Source organism: Symphalangus syndactylus, chromosome 12 (genome assembly GCF_028878055.3).
Source record: "Symphalangus syndactylus isolate Jambi chromosome 12, NHGRI_mSymSyn1-v2.1_pri, whole genome shotgun sequence".
In the NCBI taxonomy this organism is placed as follows: Eukaryota; Metazoa; Chordata; class Mammalia; order Primates; family Hylobatidae; genus Symphalangus; species Symphalangus syndactylus.
This window is the reverse complement of record NC_072441.2, coordinates 35,647,543-35,668,811: the sequence shown is the minus strand read 5'-3', so window position 1 is coordinate 35,668,811 and position 21,269 is coordinate 35,647,543. Positions and strand designations below refer to the sequence as shown.

The 21,269-nt window shown below is 38.0% G+C and overlaps 2 protein-coding genes across 10 annotated transcripts in view; one reads left to right on the top strand and one right to left on the bottom strand.

Moving 5' to 3' along the window:
- ADGRL2 (adhesion G protein-coupled receptor L2) overlaps nucleotides 1-21,269 on the bottom strand; it is a 691,023-nt gene that overhangs the window by 184,524 nt on the left and 485,230 nt on the right. For 6 of the 9 annotated variants that reach the window (XM_063624181.1, XM_063624183.1, XM_063624188.1 and 3 more), the window contains exon 1: nucleotides 9,033-9,167. The exons of the other annotated variants lie outside the window; for them this stretch is intronic. The gene's annotated coding sequence lies outside the window, so the exon portion shown is untranslated. Of the gene's footprint in view, nucleotides 1-9,032; nucleotides 9,168-21,269 lie in introns of those variants that run through there. 9 annotated transcript variants of the gene reach the window in all.
- LOC134734807 (transcription factor SOX-30-like) overlaps nucleotides 7,589-21,269 on the top strand; it is a 69,841-nt gene continuing 56,160 nt past the window's right edge. The window contains exon 1 of the mRNA XM_063628203.1: nucleotides 7,589-8,595. Within this exon, the coding sequence (XP_063484273.1) occupies nucleotides 7,589-8,595 (1,007 nt within the window). The remainder of the gene's footprint in view (nucleotides 8,596-21,269) is intronic.

Here is a 21,269-nt window from a genome sequence, read left to right as displayed (position 1 = left end):
AAGAGAAAGCATTAGTCAAAACAAGATCACCTAACCCACCCCCAACAGTCAAGTGCCATTTTTGACAGTAATTGAGGTTAGATTATTCTGTCATCTAAATCCAGAACAATAACTAGCTTGAGGTGTAGACTGATGTAAAAATACCTATAAAAGGAGGCAAAATGTGGATAGTAGAAGCATTTCTCAGTCCACAGGCAGGAGATATAGACATATTTGACAGCAAAACAGATATTTATGTCATACCATTTTCAAAATCAGTTTTAAAAGAGATACCCTAATCATACGTATTTCATTTTAAACTTCCTAATTTTTAGCCAATAATAAATAACAAGTATTGATATATACAAAAGAACAGACTATAAAATTGTGTGTTTATGTATGTACATATGTGTGACCAAGAAAGGGGTTAACAAGTACTACCTAATAATTGAAAACAGCAAAATTAAGCCCATTTTTATTAGGAACCTCATGGTGCATTCTTCTTCACTAGTACGATGGCTTAAGATTTTTCTTATTCATCCAGAAAAAAAGACAGGATTGTATCTGATTTTGTTCTAACAAATTAACATGTGCTTGAATTGATGCTAAGTCTAAAGTTAACCATCTTTTCAACTTCTCCCATCTCTCATAGCCAAGAACTAATAGTTCCTTTTTATCTCCATCTCCTTTTTTCTATCAGATTTTTAAAAATATATAAATGTTACTTAATGCATTTTAAAACAGAATTAAGACTTGGTCACACATTTCAGGAAGTTAACATCTGCTTAACCTACCCAACTTTTAACCATATATTTCTGTTTTTATTAAAGTACTAAATCTACCCCAAAAAAAGTCCTCCGAAGACTTTTCAGCCTTAAATAGGCTTCTTTTAAGATAACTAATTTCAACACTGAAATTCAAAGATTAAGGTGTAATCCCTGTGTTTGAATTTTAATGATTATAATGTACTCCTCACAGATTGGAAAAATCAATGACAAAACCAACAGGGGCCCCGTTTTGCTCAGCATACGTTTTCTTGTCAGGTCGTGATTAATGCTGTGCTCTGTAGAGGGAGACATTACATCCGGGCTAAAACAGACCTAAATTTTACCCTTAGGCAGAAATCTGATTTAAACATCTCTATTTAAAGTGACATTTGTCCTCCCCTTTCAACTATTTTCCCTAGAAATTCCAGGAAGTTGACTTCATGACCTAAAAACAGCCGGGTGGCTTTGAGTAGCGGTTGTGCTTGTTCCTGCACTTCCGTAAATCTGGGTGCCAGAATTAATCAAGGTGGTAATAAAACAGGTGCCCAGCTATCTGCTACGATGAATCCCATGCTACTTTATTGCCACAAGAATTCGGGATTTAGAATTCAATGTAATTCTAGAGTCAGTAGTAAGAACTGCCAAAATGTATTTTGGTTGCTGATAATAACCTAGTTATATCTTACAATGGATTCTTAAAATTACACCTGATATTTCACTAATCTGAAATATCAGCTGATTATAAATCCAAGGAATATGGAAAAGCAACTACTTAAAAGCTACTTAAAAACAAACCTCTAAAATAAATGAGAATATGCCAGTGGAAGTAGTTTCTTGTATGTCATGCAATAGCTTTCCTAAAAACAAAACAAAAATGAAAAGCAAAAAGAAAAAACTCTGCATCTAACAGAAGTCACCAAGAAAACAAATGTATGCATATTAAAATAGGCGCCAATATCCTTACACTGTGAACATGGTAACTTTTGATATTATTAAGCAATGTAGACATTGCTGGCAAGTTCCTACAAACCAAGGTAACCTAATTTCTGTTGTTTTTCAACCTAAATAGATTTTTTTTTCTTTTAGTCATTCTGGTAATTGAACAAACTTATGTAAGTGTGATGGGATTTTACTTACTACCAGACAATGCATAAAATCATCTGTGAAGACAAACTGTATTACTTCATAAAACTGCATTTTGGTTGTAATTAAACAAATTGTATTTAAACTTGCTTTCTGCTTCCAAAGCAATCAATAGTATTTTGCTATAAGCTGCACTTTACTTGCAGGTGTTAAGCGCTTGGTTCCTTTATTCAATTTACATTTTTTTCTTTTAGATAATGTTTATTTGTCAAATATAGGAGGTTTTTTGTAAAAAAATAAAAATAAAATAAGCTTTTAAAAAATTGTTGGATAAGAATATATCAAAAAGTATCCACAAATCATTGTCTACTTAGTGCAGCAGATATATGATCTCAGGAAAAAAATGTTAAATATTTTTGATTAGGATCTCCCTTTTCTCGACACCGTGACTCACAAAAAAAAAAAAAAAGAAAACTTACATCAAAACAATCAAAACATTAAGCAAATTTCTATACTTAACATGCTTAACAAAACCTATATACTACACTCAAAATACCAAATTAAAGTCCTGAGTAAAATTTAGGGTTGACAGACCCTTGTTACTCCTTTAGAAATTATCACACTAGGTCAAGGAGTATAATTCCCTAATTCCAATAATTAACTATTCATCTCTGTGTTAAAGAAACTATTTCCTTAAGCTTTTTCTTAAAGCATTAAAAAATATAATCACTACCTGGCCAATCTTTGAGAGCATCTTAAGCAGCAAAAAGATTTTAGAGAATAGTCTCAATTTATTTTTGTGATAGCATCAAGCCTAATTACAATCATCTGAGTGATTAAATACTTTTCAGTCTTTCAACCTTCAATCAAGAATTACTTGAAGAGATGACTATTTGGGTGGGGCTATAGAATAATTAGTCTTATATAAGAGAGAAGTAAACTAGCCAACCATTTTAATCTATCTTGGAAATAGAAATGTTCTCATCTTTGTTAAAAATAGAACAAAAGTTATCCATTTAGGTTACATTAACTCATATTTAATCCATAGGAACTGATATGACCAAAACATTCATAGAACTTCAACTCCTTTTCAGGTCTAGTAGCTAAACTTGCTATTTTTAATGCTTTATCTAAATCTATCAATTTGAAAAGTTTTTAGCTAGGCATTTTTGCAAATAATCTTGAGGAACCATTTTTTTGTAACGATGCATTTTATTTGCAAAATATATTACCTTGAAAATAATTGCAATTATTTTTTACATAAATCTTTTCTGCAGAAAAGCAGACAGACGTCAAATGCGCATCTCTCCCTTCAAGACTCAAAATCAGATACGGTGAAACAGTAAGAGGCAAAAGTGCTACAGTCTTTGAAGAAACTTTTGTAAAAATAGCACCTTATGTGAAACTAAATTCCTCCATTTCCAAAGCTATCTTCCATTCCTAATCTAAGTAACCCTTATCTATATTCTTAAATATCAGCATTGGGGAAGCGGTATGGATTCTTGTTAAAATGAAAACAGATTTCTCTTAGGTAGGTACAAGTATGTTTAACCTACATCTTAGAATACATTGTAATGCTCTCTTCATTCCACCTACACCTGTCAATAAACTGAGTGTTATCTGAATATTTACTCACAAAAGTGAGGTCAAATAAATATTTTGATAGAAAATAAAGCAATAACATTTTATTACTATGGTTTGTAGATTTCTAGTTACCTCTTGACCTTCATGACAACTCAGTCTCAATTCACATATTCTTATATTAAGATATAAAATGCTATTTTAAATTTAATGAAACACAGAAAGCTTCAATAATGATCAAATAAAGATTAACCCTAAGTAAACCTTAGTTTTAAAGCTCTCTTCTAGCTCATTTCAAAAAAGGAAACACCCAGAAGCCTGGTGTTAATGTTTCTGCTGATTGTGAAAATTGCAGCAATAAAAACCCCAACTGTTCGTCTTAAATTGAGACTTGTATTACTGCATGTGAGATCTGTATATTTATATTAGTTTTTATAACATTTGGAAGTTCTGTTGACTGCTTTGATGTTAGTCCATTAATAAAGCAGACAGTCAAAAGCCTGGAAAAAATTATACTTATTGGAAATTCTCAAGTCAAAACTTGAAGTAATTGGTTTGTTCTACCCCACATGATTCAATATTCTGATTTCCCCAACTACCTGCTCCCAGAGCTATCTCCATTTCTAAATTCGTTTTCTGTTGCCAACACATAGTAACCCAGTGATTGAAAATGGCAGCTGAAGTGCTTCTACAACACATTAATTTTTCCCTAAGTAGTCCAATTTTGTCATTTAAATGTTGAAAAATCTTTTCACTACATTTTGCACCTTTAGAGATTTACTGAATTCAAGATCACCCTCATATAAAGTGAAGAGCAATGTTTTCAAGACAATTTTTAGATTATCACTAATAGCTCTAAAGGATAATGTTGTTAATAACACTCTGCATTCAAAGCAGACTAGTTAACAGCAACTTAAGTGCAATAATGGCAACTACATCAATGTGGCCTTTTTTTTTTTTTTTTTTACCACTAAAGTACTTCCTAGACAAGTGAAGGGATCAGATAAATAAACTACCATAAAATAATTTCAGGGTAATGATGCAATGATATACAATCTCAATGGCACAAAAGAAAAAAAAAAACCTAATTGTAATCCAAAAAAAAGTATCATCCTATCACACTTAGGCTAAAAATGTTAGGCAATTAATGAAAGTTTTTCCCCTCTGAAATTGTTACATTGGAATTCATTTTCATTATTAAAATAAAAGCAAGGAGTTTGAACATTAGTAAATGAAAGGTTATCAATTCATATTCAAAAGCAACCAACCATCTAAGGTAAAACTATAAAAAGTATGAGCTTACATCTCCAAAATAGTCTCCCCTGAAATTCATTTCCATCTTAGAACTAAGTTTTGTAAATTCTTAAGTCAAATAAATAAAACTAATTCTTCCCAAGAAATTGAAGATAAAAGTTCCCCCTTGATTTATCTGCACTTGATAACTAACCCAAATGACCCAAGCACTTGTTCTTGTTTTTTTCATTCATGGATATTGAATTGTTAAAAGAAATTCAAAGATACGTTCTCTCTGTAAACATAAAAAAGCAAGAACAAATAAACTACATTTTTTAAAATAAACCAACTGAATACTAGAGTTTACTGTTTGACAAGATACAAAAATTTTGAAACAAAACAATATTTAAACAGAATTATCTCTATTTAAATAGAATTCACAAAAATTTGAATCTTCACTTAAAAAAACTTTTCCAAGCTTCTATTTGCAACAGAAGTTGTGTCAAGTTCATTTGAGGTTTTAATTTTCAACATCCTCCGCTGACTTTTTTCCTATTTATTTGGCACATAAAAAACAAAGTTTCCTACGTGTACAAATGAATCTTTTAATCACAAAATTTCTATTGTTTTAGAGACTAATTAAACACTAATTAAATGCCCTTTTCATTTTACTAATAAAGTGTAGTTCCTAAAAAAGCATTAAGTTAGAAGGAAAGGCTTTCTCACTCTCTCTTACACTGAAGGGACCCCAAAAGACAAGCAACAGTGACTATCATAAAACAAAAGGTCACTCTTTTTCTAGGAACAAACCATTTATCAATAGAAAATAATTGTCTTGCCATTTGCAAGGGCTCCACAGCAATAGACAATGTTTTTGGCTCACATAATTACAAAACAGTAAAAGTTCAGAAACACAGCCTGAATCCACCTCCCTATTTTTACCCTTTACAATTCTCATTGCCCTTTGGGCCTCCGCTTGGAAGCAAAAGGAAGACAGGCTGAAGTTTTCTCAATTGAGCTAAAGCTAAGAAACCTTTGATATGCTAATAGTCCCCTTCAAACGGTAAGAATTCACACTTGCATTAATTCAAACAATTTGTGCAGAATGATGTGAAATGGCACCTCTTTTAGAGGCAAACAACAAAAGGAGAGAATCGGAATGTCTGAAGAAACTAAACAACAGAACATTTGTTCTGTAGTATTCTTTCTATTATGCATAAATTTATGGAAGGGTGGAGGGAGAAACAACAAAAAGTTCCATAACACACCTGGACAGAAGTAAATTTTCTTTTAAAGCGTTTCTCAAGCATTACAAGGATACAAAATTTAAAGTTACAAAGTACCCTTAGTTAGGTCAAAACAGTCCCATCACAAGCTGGAATGTTGCCACAGATGAGTACCAAAACTATTCTATTTTTCTGCTCTGAACGCATATTGCCTCTTTAGTGCCTATTTTCTAAGGTTTGCCCAAGATCAAACCTGACTTAGCAAGAGACATCCTAACAGGTAATTATTTACCAAAGGATGTGACTTTCTTCGCTGTGGAACTTCGTTGAGCAAAGAGCAAACTCGGTGGGGTCCGTTCCAGACATAAATAGTGACAGGGAAATGAATGAATCAACTACGTCCGTTAAATCTATGCCTCTGGAAAGGGGAAGAGAAGTGCACGTACTGAAAGAATGCAGAATAAAATCAAAGAATTGAGGGCGGGGTGGGGAAGAGAGTGCCTTAGAACCTGGCCTTTGTAACGGGAACCATATGGTTGGTAGCTGCAGCTCAGACGCTCCCAGGCTGCTTGGGAGAAGCTGCTAAGCAGCCTGACACCTTTCAAGAAACAGGAGGAAAACATTTCCTCGGTCGGAATCTGAGACAACAGTTTGTATCGGGAAGAACGGAATGGGGGGCGGGGAGAGGGAGAAAAGATGAGGAGGAGGAGTCCCTAAAAAGAGAAAGGCTATGATAGATAGCGCAGGACTTGTCCCTCCCAACTATGCTTTGAGAGCACAGAGTGAACAGAGGATTTGAGGGGGAAAAAAAAAAAAAGCCTCCACTCAGCGACACTTTGGCATTAAGTAAAGCTTCCAGCATTCTCCCCTCACCCCAACCCCGCAGTCTGGCGAAAGGAATAAACTTTACGGGTCCCAAGCGCAGAAGTCTCGCAGGCGCACCTCCACACTGCTGGGGCGCTTCCATGCTTTGGCTCGCCCTCGCCCCCTCTGCCTGAGGGTCGCCCCAGCCAATCAAGGAGCCCACGCTCGGGCAGCGCGGGGGTCTCCCCTTCCCTCGCGCTCCTCCCACGCCTTTCTCTCGCGACCACTCCCCAGAGGCACCCCCATCCTACAAACCAGGCTCCCTGCCCCACAGCCAATCCAGCAGCATACACTCCGTAACTTCTCCCGCAGGCCCAACGCAGCCCGCTGCTGCCCTCTCACTGCAGGTCCGGGAGGCTCTCTGCCCTCCCCGTGGCCCTCCGGGTCCCCGGCCCCTGCACCCTCCCCCGCCCCACGAGGTCGCCCTGGCAGCAGCGGCCCAGCCGCTCCCAATCGTAGCCAGTCCCGGCGGCGGCCCGACCACATCTGGCTGCGCTTTGCTGTCATCCTCGCCTCCCCACACACCAACGAGAAGGAACAGCAACCCGCAAAAACTCGTCCAAGCCCTCCCCCACCGTCCACTTCCCCCGAACTCGCTCCAGCCGCTCAGCCTCCCCACTCCACTTACAGCCCGGGACGGGAGGGCAGGCGGGCGAGACGCTGGGGTGGCCCCGGGCCCCAGCGCCCGGAGCAAATAAGCCCCGCCGAGGACGCGCTTCACACTCCTCCTCCCCAGCCCGCCAGTGAAAGGACGGGCGGAACCTTCCGACCCCAAGCTTTTATGAAATTAAAAAATGCATGGCTACGGGAGCCTCATCCTAACCCCCCTTGCCAGAGCCCCCGGCAACTAGACTGATGCCTGGAGAGCTTTACAATGGCTCCACGAGAAAAGGAGAAGCCGGCTGGACCGGACTGAGTTCTGCGGATCGATTTCCAAGAGCAGGTTGGGGGGCGGGAGCGAGCAGCCCGAGCGAGCGCAGGTCTCCCCCTGGGCCGGCCGAACAGAAACAGCCGAGCCCCATTAACCCGCGGCTCCCTCCGCCTCCAGCATCCACCCCCGGACTGGAGGCGCAAAGCAAACAGGTCTCCGAAGCTGGGCACAGAGGCACATTGTTCGCTCCTGCGGCTCTTACCTCCGTCTGCGAGCGCGCCCCGGGGGAGGGCCGTCTGGCGCGGGGGCCGCGCGGGGACAGGCGCGGAGGGCAGCGGCGACCCCGGCCGGAGAGGGCCGAGGCCGGCCGCGAGCGGGTCTTCGGCCGCCGAGTCCGCGCGGGAAGCAGCGCCGCGGCTCCCCGGCCGGACACGGCGCCGCGGCTCGGCGCGTCCTCCTGCTCGGCCGCCGCCGCCTCCAGCCGAGCAGCCAGCGCCGGGCGGCTCCTGGGGTTAAGTCAACATTTTCCCGCAGTTTCCCACACGCCGCTCTTCGAGAGAGGTCTTTCACACACACGCACACACCCCCAGACCGCACGCTCCCTTAGGAAAAAAAAAATCGGGAATCAGAGCGAAAGGGGTGGTGGAGGCAAAAGCCTGACAGAGGTGCGCAGACTTGGGAGTCCCTTCGAAGCGTCGGGCGGGCGCCGGCGGCGCGAGGCCAACTCAGTTTGTCAGGCGAAGCCCCTCAGCCCCCCGAGCGCCGGGCCGGAAAGGCATCCCTCGCGCCGACCCTGCGGCCTGGGGCGGGAGGCGGCGGCGACCCCTCCTCACATTTCGGATCTCCGGCCGGGGCTGAGCGGTGGCTGCTGCCCCAAGGAAGGCTGGCGGCGCAGACTCGGGCTCGGGGAAGGAAGGAGGAGCCGGGAAGAGCCACGCTACACACAGCAGCGGAGGGGAGATGCCCCCCAACAATCCCAAGGAATTCTCTGGTAAGCTCCCGATTTCGCCCCAGCACCTCTGCGTGTGTGTGAGCGGAGAGAGAGTGAGAGGGAGCGAGAGGGAGCAAGAGGGAGAGAGAGACGGGGGAATGCGAAGTCCTGACACAGACTCTCCGCGAGGTCTGAACTGGAGTCACCTCCAGCCTCCTCCTCCTCCTCCTTCCCCCAAATCCGCCCTCCCCGCCAGTTGGGCTAATCATATAAACATACTAGCGTGTACAGCGGCAAAGGACAAATCTCTCCCTCCTGATTTTTCCAGCAAGGGGCTCGGGCAAACTCAAAAGAAGATTACAGGCAGCTAAGTACAAAACGTGGAGCAGATAATCTATAACTCATTGCCGCCCAATGGCCATTTTCCACTCCATTTGAGCAGCTGCTGCGGCCGTGCGCCCAAGCGGCGGGGAGGGGGAGCGAAAGGGGATACTTACGGGCTCAAGCCGTTCGGACGGCGGTGGCGGTGGCCGAGCAGCCGCCCGAGGACCAGGCCGGCCCCGGCTCCGCCGGCGGGGCGGCCGCAGGGCTGTCCGGGCGGCGGTGGCGGCGAGGGACGCGCGCGCACGGCCGTGGAACGCGCCCCGGAGGCGGCCTGCGCCAGTTCGCGCCCCTCCCCTTCTCTCCCCTCCCTGTCGGCTCGCGCTTCCCCTACCCCCAGGTCCCCGAGCTCTGCCTCCAGCTCCCCCCATTAACACACCCATTCAACCACTAACCCCTAGCCCACCCCCAAACTCCACTCACTGCGCGCTGGGTCCTCCGCGCGCTCCGCCGGCGCGCGCTCTCCATCCTGTCCACACACATGTACTTTAAAAACATTTATTTTATTTCTGGAGCGGGTGAAGAGTATTTGCGTGAGCGCCGCGAAGCGCGGCGCTCGGAGGCTGGGCGCAGGGGGGTGACCAGCGGCTCGGGGCCCCCTCCCCTCTAGGCCCAGGAGCTTGCTCCCGGCCTGGACTTCGGAGAGGCGCCCGGGATGCGTCTTTCACCCACCCCGTCTCCAGGTTTTCTGTTTTCTCCACGCACCGAGCCAGAGGCCCCGAAACTTTTAGTTTCCGTAGCCCTCCTTTTGTGTAACTGCTTGGAGGAGAAAGAACGTCTGTTCGCCGCGGCTGCCTCCGTCCGGCTGCGGCGCGCGGGGGACGCTCCAGGGTTAATGCGTCTTTGATACCTGAGATTTCCGGCGCGCTCGTTAATGAAAGTTACATTTTTTTAAATTGCGATGATTTTTTCTTTGTAGTTACGTAGAGCCAGCTAAACTTTGACTTTATTGACTGTATTTCACAAGAGCGTTTTGTTTGTTTTTGATTAAACTCACCAGGATAAGCAAAGGAAGGAAAGGAGACTACAAGGCTCTTTACTCTCAAGTATAGTCACAGAGCTGTTAGGTCTGTTTCCGTCATTTCCTTACATTGAAACTGCCTTTGCTCTTGTCCTCTGAACACACTTCCTTGCCCCTCTCCGTTGGCAATGTCAGCAAACAGCCAGGCAGAGCCAACGATGGACCTAAGCTGAAAGGAACAGAGCAGGACAGGGCGAATCACGCTGGAAAAACGTTTAAAAGCCAGTTAAGTGTCCTGTGCATGCCAGAAAATTCAAACATGGATTTTTTTTAATTACAAAATTTCTGAGCTGGAAGCAGCTATGTTTTCAGATGTATTTGTAAACCACTGATTCTACTAATGAATGCAGCCATCAATTAAGCATATTTACCTTGGTTTTCAAGAAAAAAATGATTCTCTAATATTTAAAACCTAGAAAATAGGATAAAACTTAAGCTGCTTTGCTTTCAGAAACAATATGTACTTTTTGGTGCTGCATGAATGTTGCAAGCATCATACTTCAGGAATGATTCCAAACGATGTTATTAATATGTCAACAGCAGATTGTTCAAAAGACATGAAGATCCTAAATACCTATCAGTATTTTGTCAGAAAGCCAGATAGGTGTAGTACTAAAGTAAATCCAATCCAGCTACTGGTCAAGTTTGTTCTTGACTTGTAGGAAATCATAGGTTAAATGTACATGTGTCCAAATAACTAGAACATGTTCTTTTGGTGGGTTCATTGTAATTCTCAGATTAAAAAAGAACCTTTGATAATCTAATTTCTTCTACCTGATGTATTGATGTTTTAATATTCTCACTATTTCAAAAGATAAAAGGAGCAACTTAGAGCATTGGTGCTTTAAACTACATACACACTTACATCTGGAATTTCTTACATAACATAATTCAAATATTAACCACGCAGGATATAAACTAGTCTGGATAAAGTACACTTATGCAGAGCTCATGCGAAACCTTATAACGTACCTACGTTTTTACATATGTCAAAATACATACATACAACAGATCTACCTAGCAAAATTAAATCAGGCTACTTCAAGTCGTTGAAAAGAAGGCAGAATTATCTAATTCTCAGACCTCAGAGGTAATTTTATGATCTCCTTAGGAATATAAAATTATTTCATTCAGGATTGCAAAAGAGAATATGTCAAATTAATAGTAACTTGCATTTACCAAAATATTTTAGCCCTTTCTTTTGTTCATCTTTGAAGGTTTTCACTCATCTGGGCACCATTCACAAGAAGCCCCAATGAGTGCATACATCAGTCTAATCCTATTTTCTTTTGGGAAGCAAAACTTAGGCTGAAGTTTTTATTTAGTGAGCTTAGTAAGTAATCAATAGACATTTTTGCCTGAATTAAACTGGCCATATGTTGGCTCATTTACTTATTTATTTAACTCTCTCAGAAATAATCTCTGGAAAAACTCATTATCTATCTGCATCATATATTTGACATTCTTTGATGCTCAGGACATAAGTGAATCACTCTTCACTGTATTCTTAAAGAGATAATATCACAAAAAAGAAGGATAATTGGAAGGGGGAAGAATTTATCAAAAGTGAATTAAAATTATACAAACTAGAAAAATGCCCCATAGAAGTTTCAAATTTTATTTCATTAGGATGTGTATTCTATAGAGTTCAAAGGGTTCCACACTTTTCTCCTAAAAATATAATAGACTTGCTATGTTTTAAAATTACATATAAGAATACTGCCTGTGTAAGACAATGTTTTAAATATGAAAGATTTTTAATTATTTCTTTATTCTTTAGAGGTAAAACTTCAACCTTCTTTGTATATCCACAAAGAAGAATTGAAATAGTGTATTTCAAATAATTATATTGCTAGATTCAAGATTAAGCTGTTAGCCACAAACCTGCCATTACAAAGGAACACTTAAAAGACGCACACCATAGAGTATATCTACATTCAGAAAACATAATTTACCCGGCACTCTCTGACAATTCATAACATAATTTATAACAATACAGGTGTTATGGTAGAAAAAAATGAAATGAGAAGCTTAATAATATCTACAGATGTGTGCAAGTTAAGGAGAATTGGAGTATGTTATACATTCCCTGCAATCCAATCAATTTAATTACTCAATCTATATTATTATTTAAGTAATGGCAAAATCATTGACTTATTCATAATAGTTGCTAATTGTTTTTTAAAATAAATTCTACAAAGGACAAAGGAAACACCCATTTCCATTTGTTTTATGTTAAATCAACATGTAACCACTCATGGTGATTTCATTCAAAGAAAACAGAAGGAACTCATTAGCTTATGTGGTTAGAGAGATTGATGGGCTTCAAACATTTTAACCATACATGTTTTTTCCAACTGTAGAAACTCATGTTTTTAATTTAAGTAACCTTAAGAAACTGAAGATTATTTTATTCAATGGGTTCATATATTTCTGGTACAGAAATTATGCTAATTTTTAAACCGACATTTATCATCTAAGTATCTTTGTTTAGAGGGAAGTGATCAGGCACTTGTTAAAATATACATAAGAATAACAGTAGTTTGAGTAACAAAGAATCTGAAATAGCATGAAAATGGACATAGGAGCAGAATATTGTGATTAGTGTAAGCCAGTAGAACACAGTATCACTTTCACTGCCCTACTCTGGCAAATGGCTATAAGCTAAGTCACTTCTAAAAGGGTCAGGGTTGAAGGGAAGAGGTATTGAGGCTTGAGAGTAGGCCAAAAACTGCCATTAAGTTTGAGCAACACAGTTATAGAAAACTATTAAGGAGGGAAGGTTGTATCTATTATGGGGAGCTTATTTTTGCCTGTGATTAGAGTTTGTGAAAGTTCTCAAAAGAAACAAAAAACACGTGGAATGACTCTCATTTCTAATTCAGAAATAGAAATAAAATTAGCTAGATTGTATCCTAAACCTAACTCAGTTCCATTTTCTTTATCATTACTTGTCGATGATGCTTGGTGCTGAAACTAGTTTTTCCTACTCTAGAAAATAAACTAAGTTAAAGCTCTAGAGCAGATCAGAGCAATATATGAATGCCAAACTTAACTACAACTTGTTGAAAGTTGCTAGCTTTGTTTTCAATTTTTGCCTTGCCATGCATGTAGGCTGAAAAGAAAGCAAAACTCATTTTCCGTAAGAGCAAAAACATATGAAAGCATTTGGCAAAGCCAGTAAGGTTTTAGCTATTCTCCCTGCTCTATAGGCTTAGCAGATTTTGTCCAAGAAGGCCAAACCCTATCCAAAATGTAGAGATGCAGTCTCCAAAAGTAATGACAGTTTAAAGTATAATATAAATATAATTAAGGCATATTGTGTTTAATGGTACAATTTAGAAGTATATAATCACATATTATTAATAGCTGTCATTTGGTAATTAATACTTTAAAAAAAAGCATCCACTAGTTCAACTGCTAACATGACTTTTTCTGTGCACTACAAGTGTTATAATTAATATATGCATAATTGTATATAAAGATTTAGGAAATTTTTATGTCATTACCATTATGATAATCGAAAGTAAGCAAATTTAAAAAGATATTCCTCATAATTATTGTTCCACTGAGTCTTAACTCAAAGTTTTTCTTTCCCATAGATTGTTCCTATAAACTCTCATTAATCTCTGCATCTTGAGAATTTTCTATAGTTGGGTCTTATAGGTCTTTTATCAATGCTTCTGTCAGATCACAAAATGTAAGCAAAAGAACACTCATTTTATACAAAGCTGTCTATAACTTCTCATAATTTTGTCCATCATAAATACTCATAACCATGTTTTCTCATTAACAGTACATGGTTTAAAAAAACACCTCCTGCCGTGTGCGGTGGCTCACGCCTGTAATCCCAGCACTTTGGGAGGCTAAGGCAGGTGGATCCCAAGGTCAGGAGTTCAAGACCATCCTGGCTAAGATGGTGAAACCCCGTCTCTACTAAAAATACAAAACTTAGCTGAGCACGGTGGCAGGCGCCTGTAATCCCATCTACTCGGGAGGCTGAGGCAGGAGAATTGCTTGAACCTGGGGGGCAGAGGTTGCAGTGAGCCGAGATAGTGCCACTGCACTCCAGCCTGGGCACTGCGCAACAGAGCGAGACTCCGTCTCAAAAAACAAAACAAAACAAAACAAAAATAAAATACCTCCTGATCACCTTTTAGTGCATACAAACCTCCACCACTGTCAACGATGAATTAAATTTATTTAAACTTTCTTTAAAATTGTTGAAGGTAAACTAAGAATAATCTAAAATTACAACTCTTTGGGCAGTTCTTGATAAAGTATCATGTATTGCTTAGGTGCAGAACAAAAGCAAAGAGATAGTTAACAGTAGAAGTAACTCTATCAAATCTAAATCCTTAAAGATAACCAAGTAGCAATTTCACAGAATAGTCCAAATTGAATTTTTAGTGCCTCTCGAATATGACTGATTATTCATGTCGTAGTTCATTGTAGTATGGCAAAACTTGCAAAGGCTTTTAAGAGTCAGGAAACAAACTCACATACACCCTGTCTGCATTTTAGAAAGTGAGTCAAATATACAATTATATAACACTTAAAATGTTTTCATATTGTTTCAAGTGTGTATAACGCTTATGATGTTTTCATAAAGTTTTCATAATTATACAGCATAAAATAATTATACTCTATGATCCCTTAGTATTTTTGAAACACAAAAAAACTTATTTTTATTTTTTTTATTTTATTTATTTATTTATTTATTTATTTATTTATTTATTTTGAGACAGTGTTTCACTCCAGCTTGGGCTGGAGTATAGTAGCACAATCATGGCTCACTGCAGCATTGACCTTCTGGGCTCAAGCAATCTTCCCACCTCAATCTCCCAAGTAGCTGTGACCACAAATGAGTGTCACCACACCTGGCTAATTTTTTTTATTTTTTCTAGTGACGGGGTCTCCCTATGTTGCCCAGGCTGGTCTTGAACGCCTCAGTTCAAGCAGTCCTCCCAAAGTGCTGAGATTACAGCCGTGGACCATCGCTCCTGGACCTGTTTCATTTCTGAAAATCTTTTATAGCATAACATTGTATAACATGAAATGTTTGACTTTGACTTTGGTTGATCCTTCTGATCTATAAATTAACTCTTACTAATGTTTTTCATGATTTTGTTCTCTAATCAATATAACTATGATCTTTTACTCCACCTTGCTGCTTTATTTTTTAAAGGCCTTTATTTGCCATGCATATTTTAATAAAAATAAATATGTCTGAGCATCTGGAAAGTAGAACAGCAGTTTGCAAAGTAAAATAATGTGTTATAAGCCTAATTCCCATCAACATAGTTTCTTAATAAAATAATAGAATAGTATCATTCAGGTTTCAATTTACTGAAACTCTTTACGATGCATTCTTAAGGTCAGTATGAAATCAATCACTTAGATCCTAGACCAAACAATGATGTAATAGGCATATGCTTTTGTGATAGAAAAGAATCAGTTTTCTTTCAAATTAGCATCCAAATTTAGAATCATATTAAAATGTCATTGATATCTCAAAGGAGTACTGAAAGCATTCAGTAATGATAAGGTTTTGTTAAGTAATATTTAATGAAAAATTTGGGGAAAAAATTTGTTTTAGGTTAGAAATACAAACACATAAATAACCTGTCCAGTTATTGTACATTAAAAAGATGTTGCTAAACCATCACCTGGATAATATATTCTTTGAATGGTTTTATTTTAGTGATGGAAATGTGTTTCGCTGGACCATCCACACTCTTAGTCAATTGTCCTGGTTACCAAAATCACCTATCTACAATATAACTAACGATGATTATTAATGCATTAAGAGTGCCCCCTTCATTACGGGGGACAACTTTAGTTGTCCCGAAAATGATGCCAACTTAATTAGTACTGTATCCTTACTGCCCTAATTAATAGCCCAAATTCAAACTATATATTTTTAATTGTTCAAACAATGTAGAATACACAGCAAGAAAAGCTAATTTCTTATTTATTATCTAATGACAATTGAAACACAATAATTCATTATAATACTGGGTTACTGCTATATATGAGGAGACGTGTCAAGGAAAGAGGTAATGGATATAACATAAAAACAATTCTTATAGTTTGTTAAAATAAAATTAGAGAAAAGCAGAGTAAAAATGCTGGCTATGAAATGTAAATGTTTGAGGAACCCAAGAATGTGAATTATTTTCAAATTATCTGAATCCCAAGAAGACTATCATTTATCATTTAAAAATAAATTTGTGGGTAATCAAACAAAGAATCTGAAAAATATTTAAAAGAATGAATTTTGACATTTTCATATAATTATTCAATATTTACTTTCCAATGCCCTGTTGCAAAACGATTTTAAACTTGATATATGTATAAATCAAAATATTTTATGCAGGTGTAGATTTGAGATGATAATGCTGGCCTATTTGCTTATATTGAATATTTCTGTACAGGAGGAAATCATGTAAGGTCAAAAATAGATATACTAGATTGAATATTTAGAAAACTGTCTTTCCTTAAGAATATTTACAGCTTATCAAAATTTGGAAGTAAAATATTATACCTTATATACTGAGGGAAGTCTGTCTTTGCCTGAATTTTTCAGTTAGTGAGAGAAGTGTTTAAATACTCTGAAGTTAGATTATTAACTTCTACAAAACTGAAACAGATGTGTGTCTTAATATGCCATTAAATTTATGATTTACATAGAACTCTTGCATAGAGCTGAGCAGAGGCCGATGATTCTAATTTGCTCTAGATTTACAATAACCTGATCTGGTTTTTGTAAGTACTGAAATACTTTAAACAAAATTAGAAAGCAGTTGTGCTTTGTGTGATTAAAGATGCAGTTCCCTTTGGGGTAATGAGAAAAGTTAGAGCATGTTTCTTTCTTTATGGATGTTTCTATTATAAACAAGAGTGCTATACATTATATATTTTTGTTACTATGATTTTCTTGTTTTTAATTATGAAATAAACCAATTGAATTTCAGTAAAGTCTAAAATTGAAACTATGCCAAAATTTCCCTGAAGAATGTGTACTGAGCCTTATAAAAATCCTTAAAATTTTTCCCAGGGTTGTAAGGTCTTGTTATATAAATACTAGTTCACCATCATTTTCTAGAGCAAAACATCTTCTGATTAAGACCTATGTAGCAAAAAGACTTGAGTGCAGAATAAATTTTAAGCCTAGAGAATGACCTGAGTAAAATTGTTCAGGACTAATGATTACTAGGTTCATATAAATTACAAATTTAAAAAATGGTCTGTTTTATCTCATTACACAAATAATAACATTTACAGCACTGTTATTTAAACTTTCTCCTTTGCTTTGGTGAATTATGCTTCAGCTGCTAAAAATAAAATCTCTACAAACACTTTATTTTAAATTTTGTAAATACTGTTTCCTTAAAAATCAGCCAGGAAATGTTGATATAAATATCATCATAAGCATATGTGTATATGTTTATGTATATAGAAAATAAGCACACAAGAAAGTATTAATTCATTAAAAGTTTATCTCTCATAAAACCTTTATTAGCCCTTGAAGTCTTTGCCACTTCATATAAAATGATTTATCTTTTGAATAACAAGGTTCCATTAATCTGTTTGACAAAGGAATTTTTAAATCATTTAAATAATTTATTTGAATGAATTATTTAAATTCTGTAAAAAATATATATGCACATGTATATGTATATATCTGCGTCTATATATTTGTGTTCTGGCACAATATCACATAAGAAATACAAAATGGAATTCAGAATACATTGTCCTTGACATCACCGGTATGACTTGGTGTTGCTGCTGATGTGTTCTGTGATCACCCACTGTTTGCATAGGACCCCTGTTAGAAGGCCATTTGTGCTACATTTGGCACAACAGGGTAATTTAATGTCAGGGGAAACTTGCACATGATTTTCTATATTCATTTTTAATTTTGCGTTTTTACTGAAATTGTAGGCTGACATATTTTTCAAAATGTAAGGATAATAAAGGCAATTATTCAGCAGTCATAGAAACCTGCTTTCCTCAATTCAGTGCTCTAGGTGCTGCTGGAGAATGGTAAACATACTCCCTCCCCAGAGAAATAAATCATCTGTGGAAACAAAGGAGAAATATGCATGGAAAGGAAACAAGAATATACAAAACTATTTATAAGTTAATACACAAAACTAATTAGGACATAAGGATTTATAGACTATGCTTAATATGCATGGCATTCTGAAATTTTAACTATATACTATTTCTTCACAGACTATTCACAAAATTTTCTCTCAAATACATTTTATTCTTGTTTCTTTTTCCTTGAAAATGCACTTTTACTCAGAAAAATAATGAAAACGATGAATAATTTTCCAACTTTGGTGAGTTTATAGAATAAATTTATGACAAGTTATCAATTTTATTTTTAAACCTGTAGGAAAATTAGCTTTCACTGAAGTATATCCTACACAGAACATAATAGGTAATATGTATCTGTTTTTTTTTTTTTACCTGCTCATCTCCTTTTTTTTTTGGAAATTCCATCCAGTTTTTTTTCCTGTGTGCCACTGTTCCACTGCCCCATTATATTAGGTTTGAGTGGATTCATTCAGATTTTATTTCAATTTTGTTACCCCTCCTATCAACTCATTTCCTTTGGCATTAATTTCCTAAAGAGGACATAATTTCACACATAATAATATTTCAATCTGTTTTGTGGCATGTAGTAAACTTTGAGCCTCCAACTTCTTCAGTTCTGTCACTTTTATCCAACCATCCACAAACCCAGCTATAACACCGTGCCATTTTATACCAATTACCCACAATACTCAAACCTTGGGAGGCAGGTATGAGAAGCTCTCAGCAATCTAATACAATTTTGTAAAGTCTCTGGTCTACCAAATAGCTCATGACTCTTGGGGAGATAATGGTCTTTTAAAAGTTCCTATTTTAAAAGATGCCTTAAATTTAAAATTTTAATTAAAGAGAAAAAAGACGCCTCAAACTCCTTTCTAGAACTTAGAACTTCCTCTTAGGAAGCACTGACCTCCCTGCTCACATTCTTTTTTTTTTTTTTTTTGAGATGGGGTCTTGCTGTGTCACCCAGGCTGGAATGCAGTGGTGCCATCTCAGTTCACCATAACTTCCACCTCCCTGGGCTCAAATGATCCTCCCACCCCATCCTCCACAAAGAAGCTGAGACCACAGGCATGTGCCAGCAAGCTGGGTTAATTTTTGTATTTTTGGCAGAGACCAGGTTTCACCATGTGCCTAGGCTGCCTGCTCACATTTGTGTATCCAGAAATGGCTCCCAGCTTTGTATGGCATAGGAAGTATTATACTATTCAGAATGGTATGCACCAATCATACTGAGGTAATTTTGAAACATTTCACTTATTCTCAGAAGCTTTTTGAAGAACAGTGACCTTTTCAGTGTCTAGCTGTAGTTGGCTGATGGAAAGTATTTCTGGAATAAATGAGAGTTAGATTCCTATAATGATGAATACCATTGTAATATTTAGTTCAGTATATTGTCCATATTCTGCAGCACTGCTTTTGCTGATATAGATATTGCAAGTTGAATAACCTAGAAATCTTATATAAATGTACTCACCACATACACACAAATTTACATAATAATAAATTTGTTTTGTCAATTAATTGAAATATTTTTGTAGGCCATATGTAAACAAATTTTAGTACCTGCATAAATTAGTAATTACAATGAAAATTTGAGTATTTTCCAGAATAACAATGTTTGTGTGTGTGTGTTCTTTAAGTAAAAAGAAAAATGTAGACAAATTGTCAAAGGAGTTTCTAGTACTACTAATCATCCTTTTGAGTGTGTGCTTTTTGTGTGTTCATGTGTGTGTGTGTGTGCGTGCATTAGATAGGTGGGAAATATCTCAAGGAAAGCAGGAAATTAACGCATGTGAATTATTGAATTCAGAAAAGCTGAAATGTTGGCTGTCAGTCACATTTTCCCTAGAATACTCTTCTCCCTTATACCTTTCCTGTCCCAACAATTTAGATGAGATAAAGATGTGTCCAGGGAACCTCAGAAATTAGAATCAACAGGACTTACATTCAACTTTTCAAGGGTTATGTTTTGCACCCTGATATTTTGGTTTTATTCAAAGGAAAAACGTCTTCAACAAATTATACATTATGCTAAAAAGTACCATATTTCTATCGTAGCTCACTTATGACTCACTAAGTTGTCAAAGCCTGGAACCCTACCTCCAACAACCAAAAAGCCTTTTTAACCAATTTTTCCCTGCCAGATCACCAGAAATTTTTTTATTAATATTACCTAGAAGAGTAAACTAATAGAAATGTCCAAAAAAGGAGATGTTTGGATTTTTTGCTGACACCTTAAATGCTATTTCTTTTTGTTTACATTCCTATTTTACATTTCTGCTTTTTTTTTTTTTTTTTTTTTTGAGACGGAGACTCGCTCTGTCACCAAGCGCTCACTGCAACCTCCACCTTTCAGGTTCAAGCAATTCTCCTGCCTCAGCCTCCAAAGTAGCTGGGATTACAGGCGCCCACCACCACAGCCAGCTAATTTTTGTATATTTAATAGAGACAGGGTTTCACCATGTTGGCCAGGATGGTCTCAATCTCCTGACCTCGTGATCTGCCCACCTCGGCCTCCCAAAGTGCTACAGGCATGAGCTACTGCTCCTAGCAACATTCCTACTTTTAAAAAAAGTTTCCCAAGTATATTAGTACAGTATTTTGCTATCTAAGAAAATTATACTAAATATCATTTTATCTTTCTTAGATGTTATGGAATTTTTCAGTGTTGAAGGATCATCAAAATAAACATTGATTATCATAGAACTTATTACACATCACTGTATTTGTTGGTTTACTTGTCCTCTTCCCCACGTGACTGTAAGCTCCTTAGAATCTCTCTAAACTTTATATGCCCAGCTCTTAGCAAAGCATAAAATAGAGGTCTCAAACTGCTGTGGCCTGTAGAAAATCTAGCCCACAAATGTAGTTTGTTTGCACCATAGACAGTGGGTCACACTGTCTTTGGTTTTGTTTCATTTTTTAATCTATCATCTGTCAACTCTTAAAAATTAGAAGATTTCCATAAAATTATGGATTTCCAGACTGGGTGCGGTGGCTCACCCCTGTAATCCCAGCACTTTGGGAGGCCAAGGCGGGTGGATCATGAGGTCAGGAGATTGAGACCATCCTGGCTAACACAGTGAAACCCTGTCTCTACTAAAAATACAAAAAAATTAGCCGGGCTTGGTGGCACGTGCCTGTAATCCCAGCTACTCGGGAGGCTGAGGCAGGAGAATCGCTTGAACCTGAAAGGCAGAGGTTGCAGTGAGCCCATATCGTG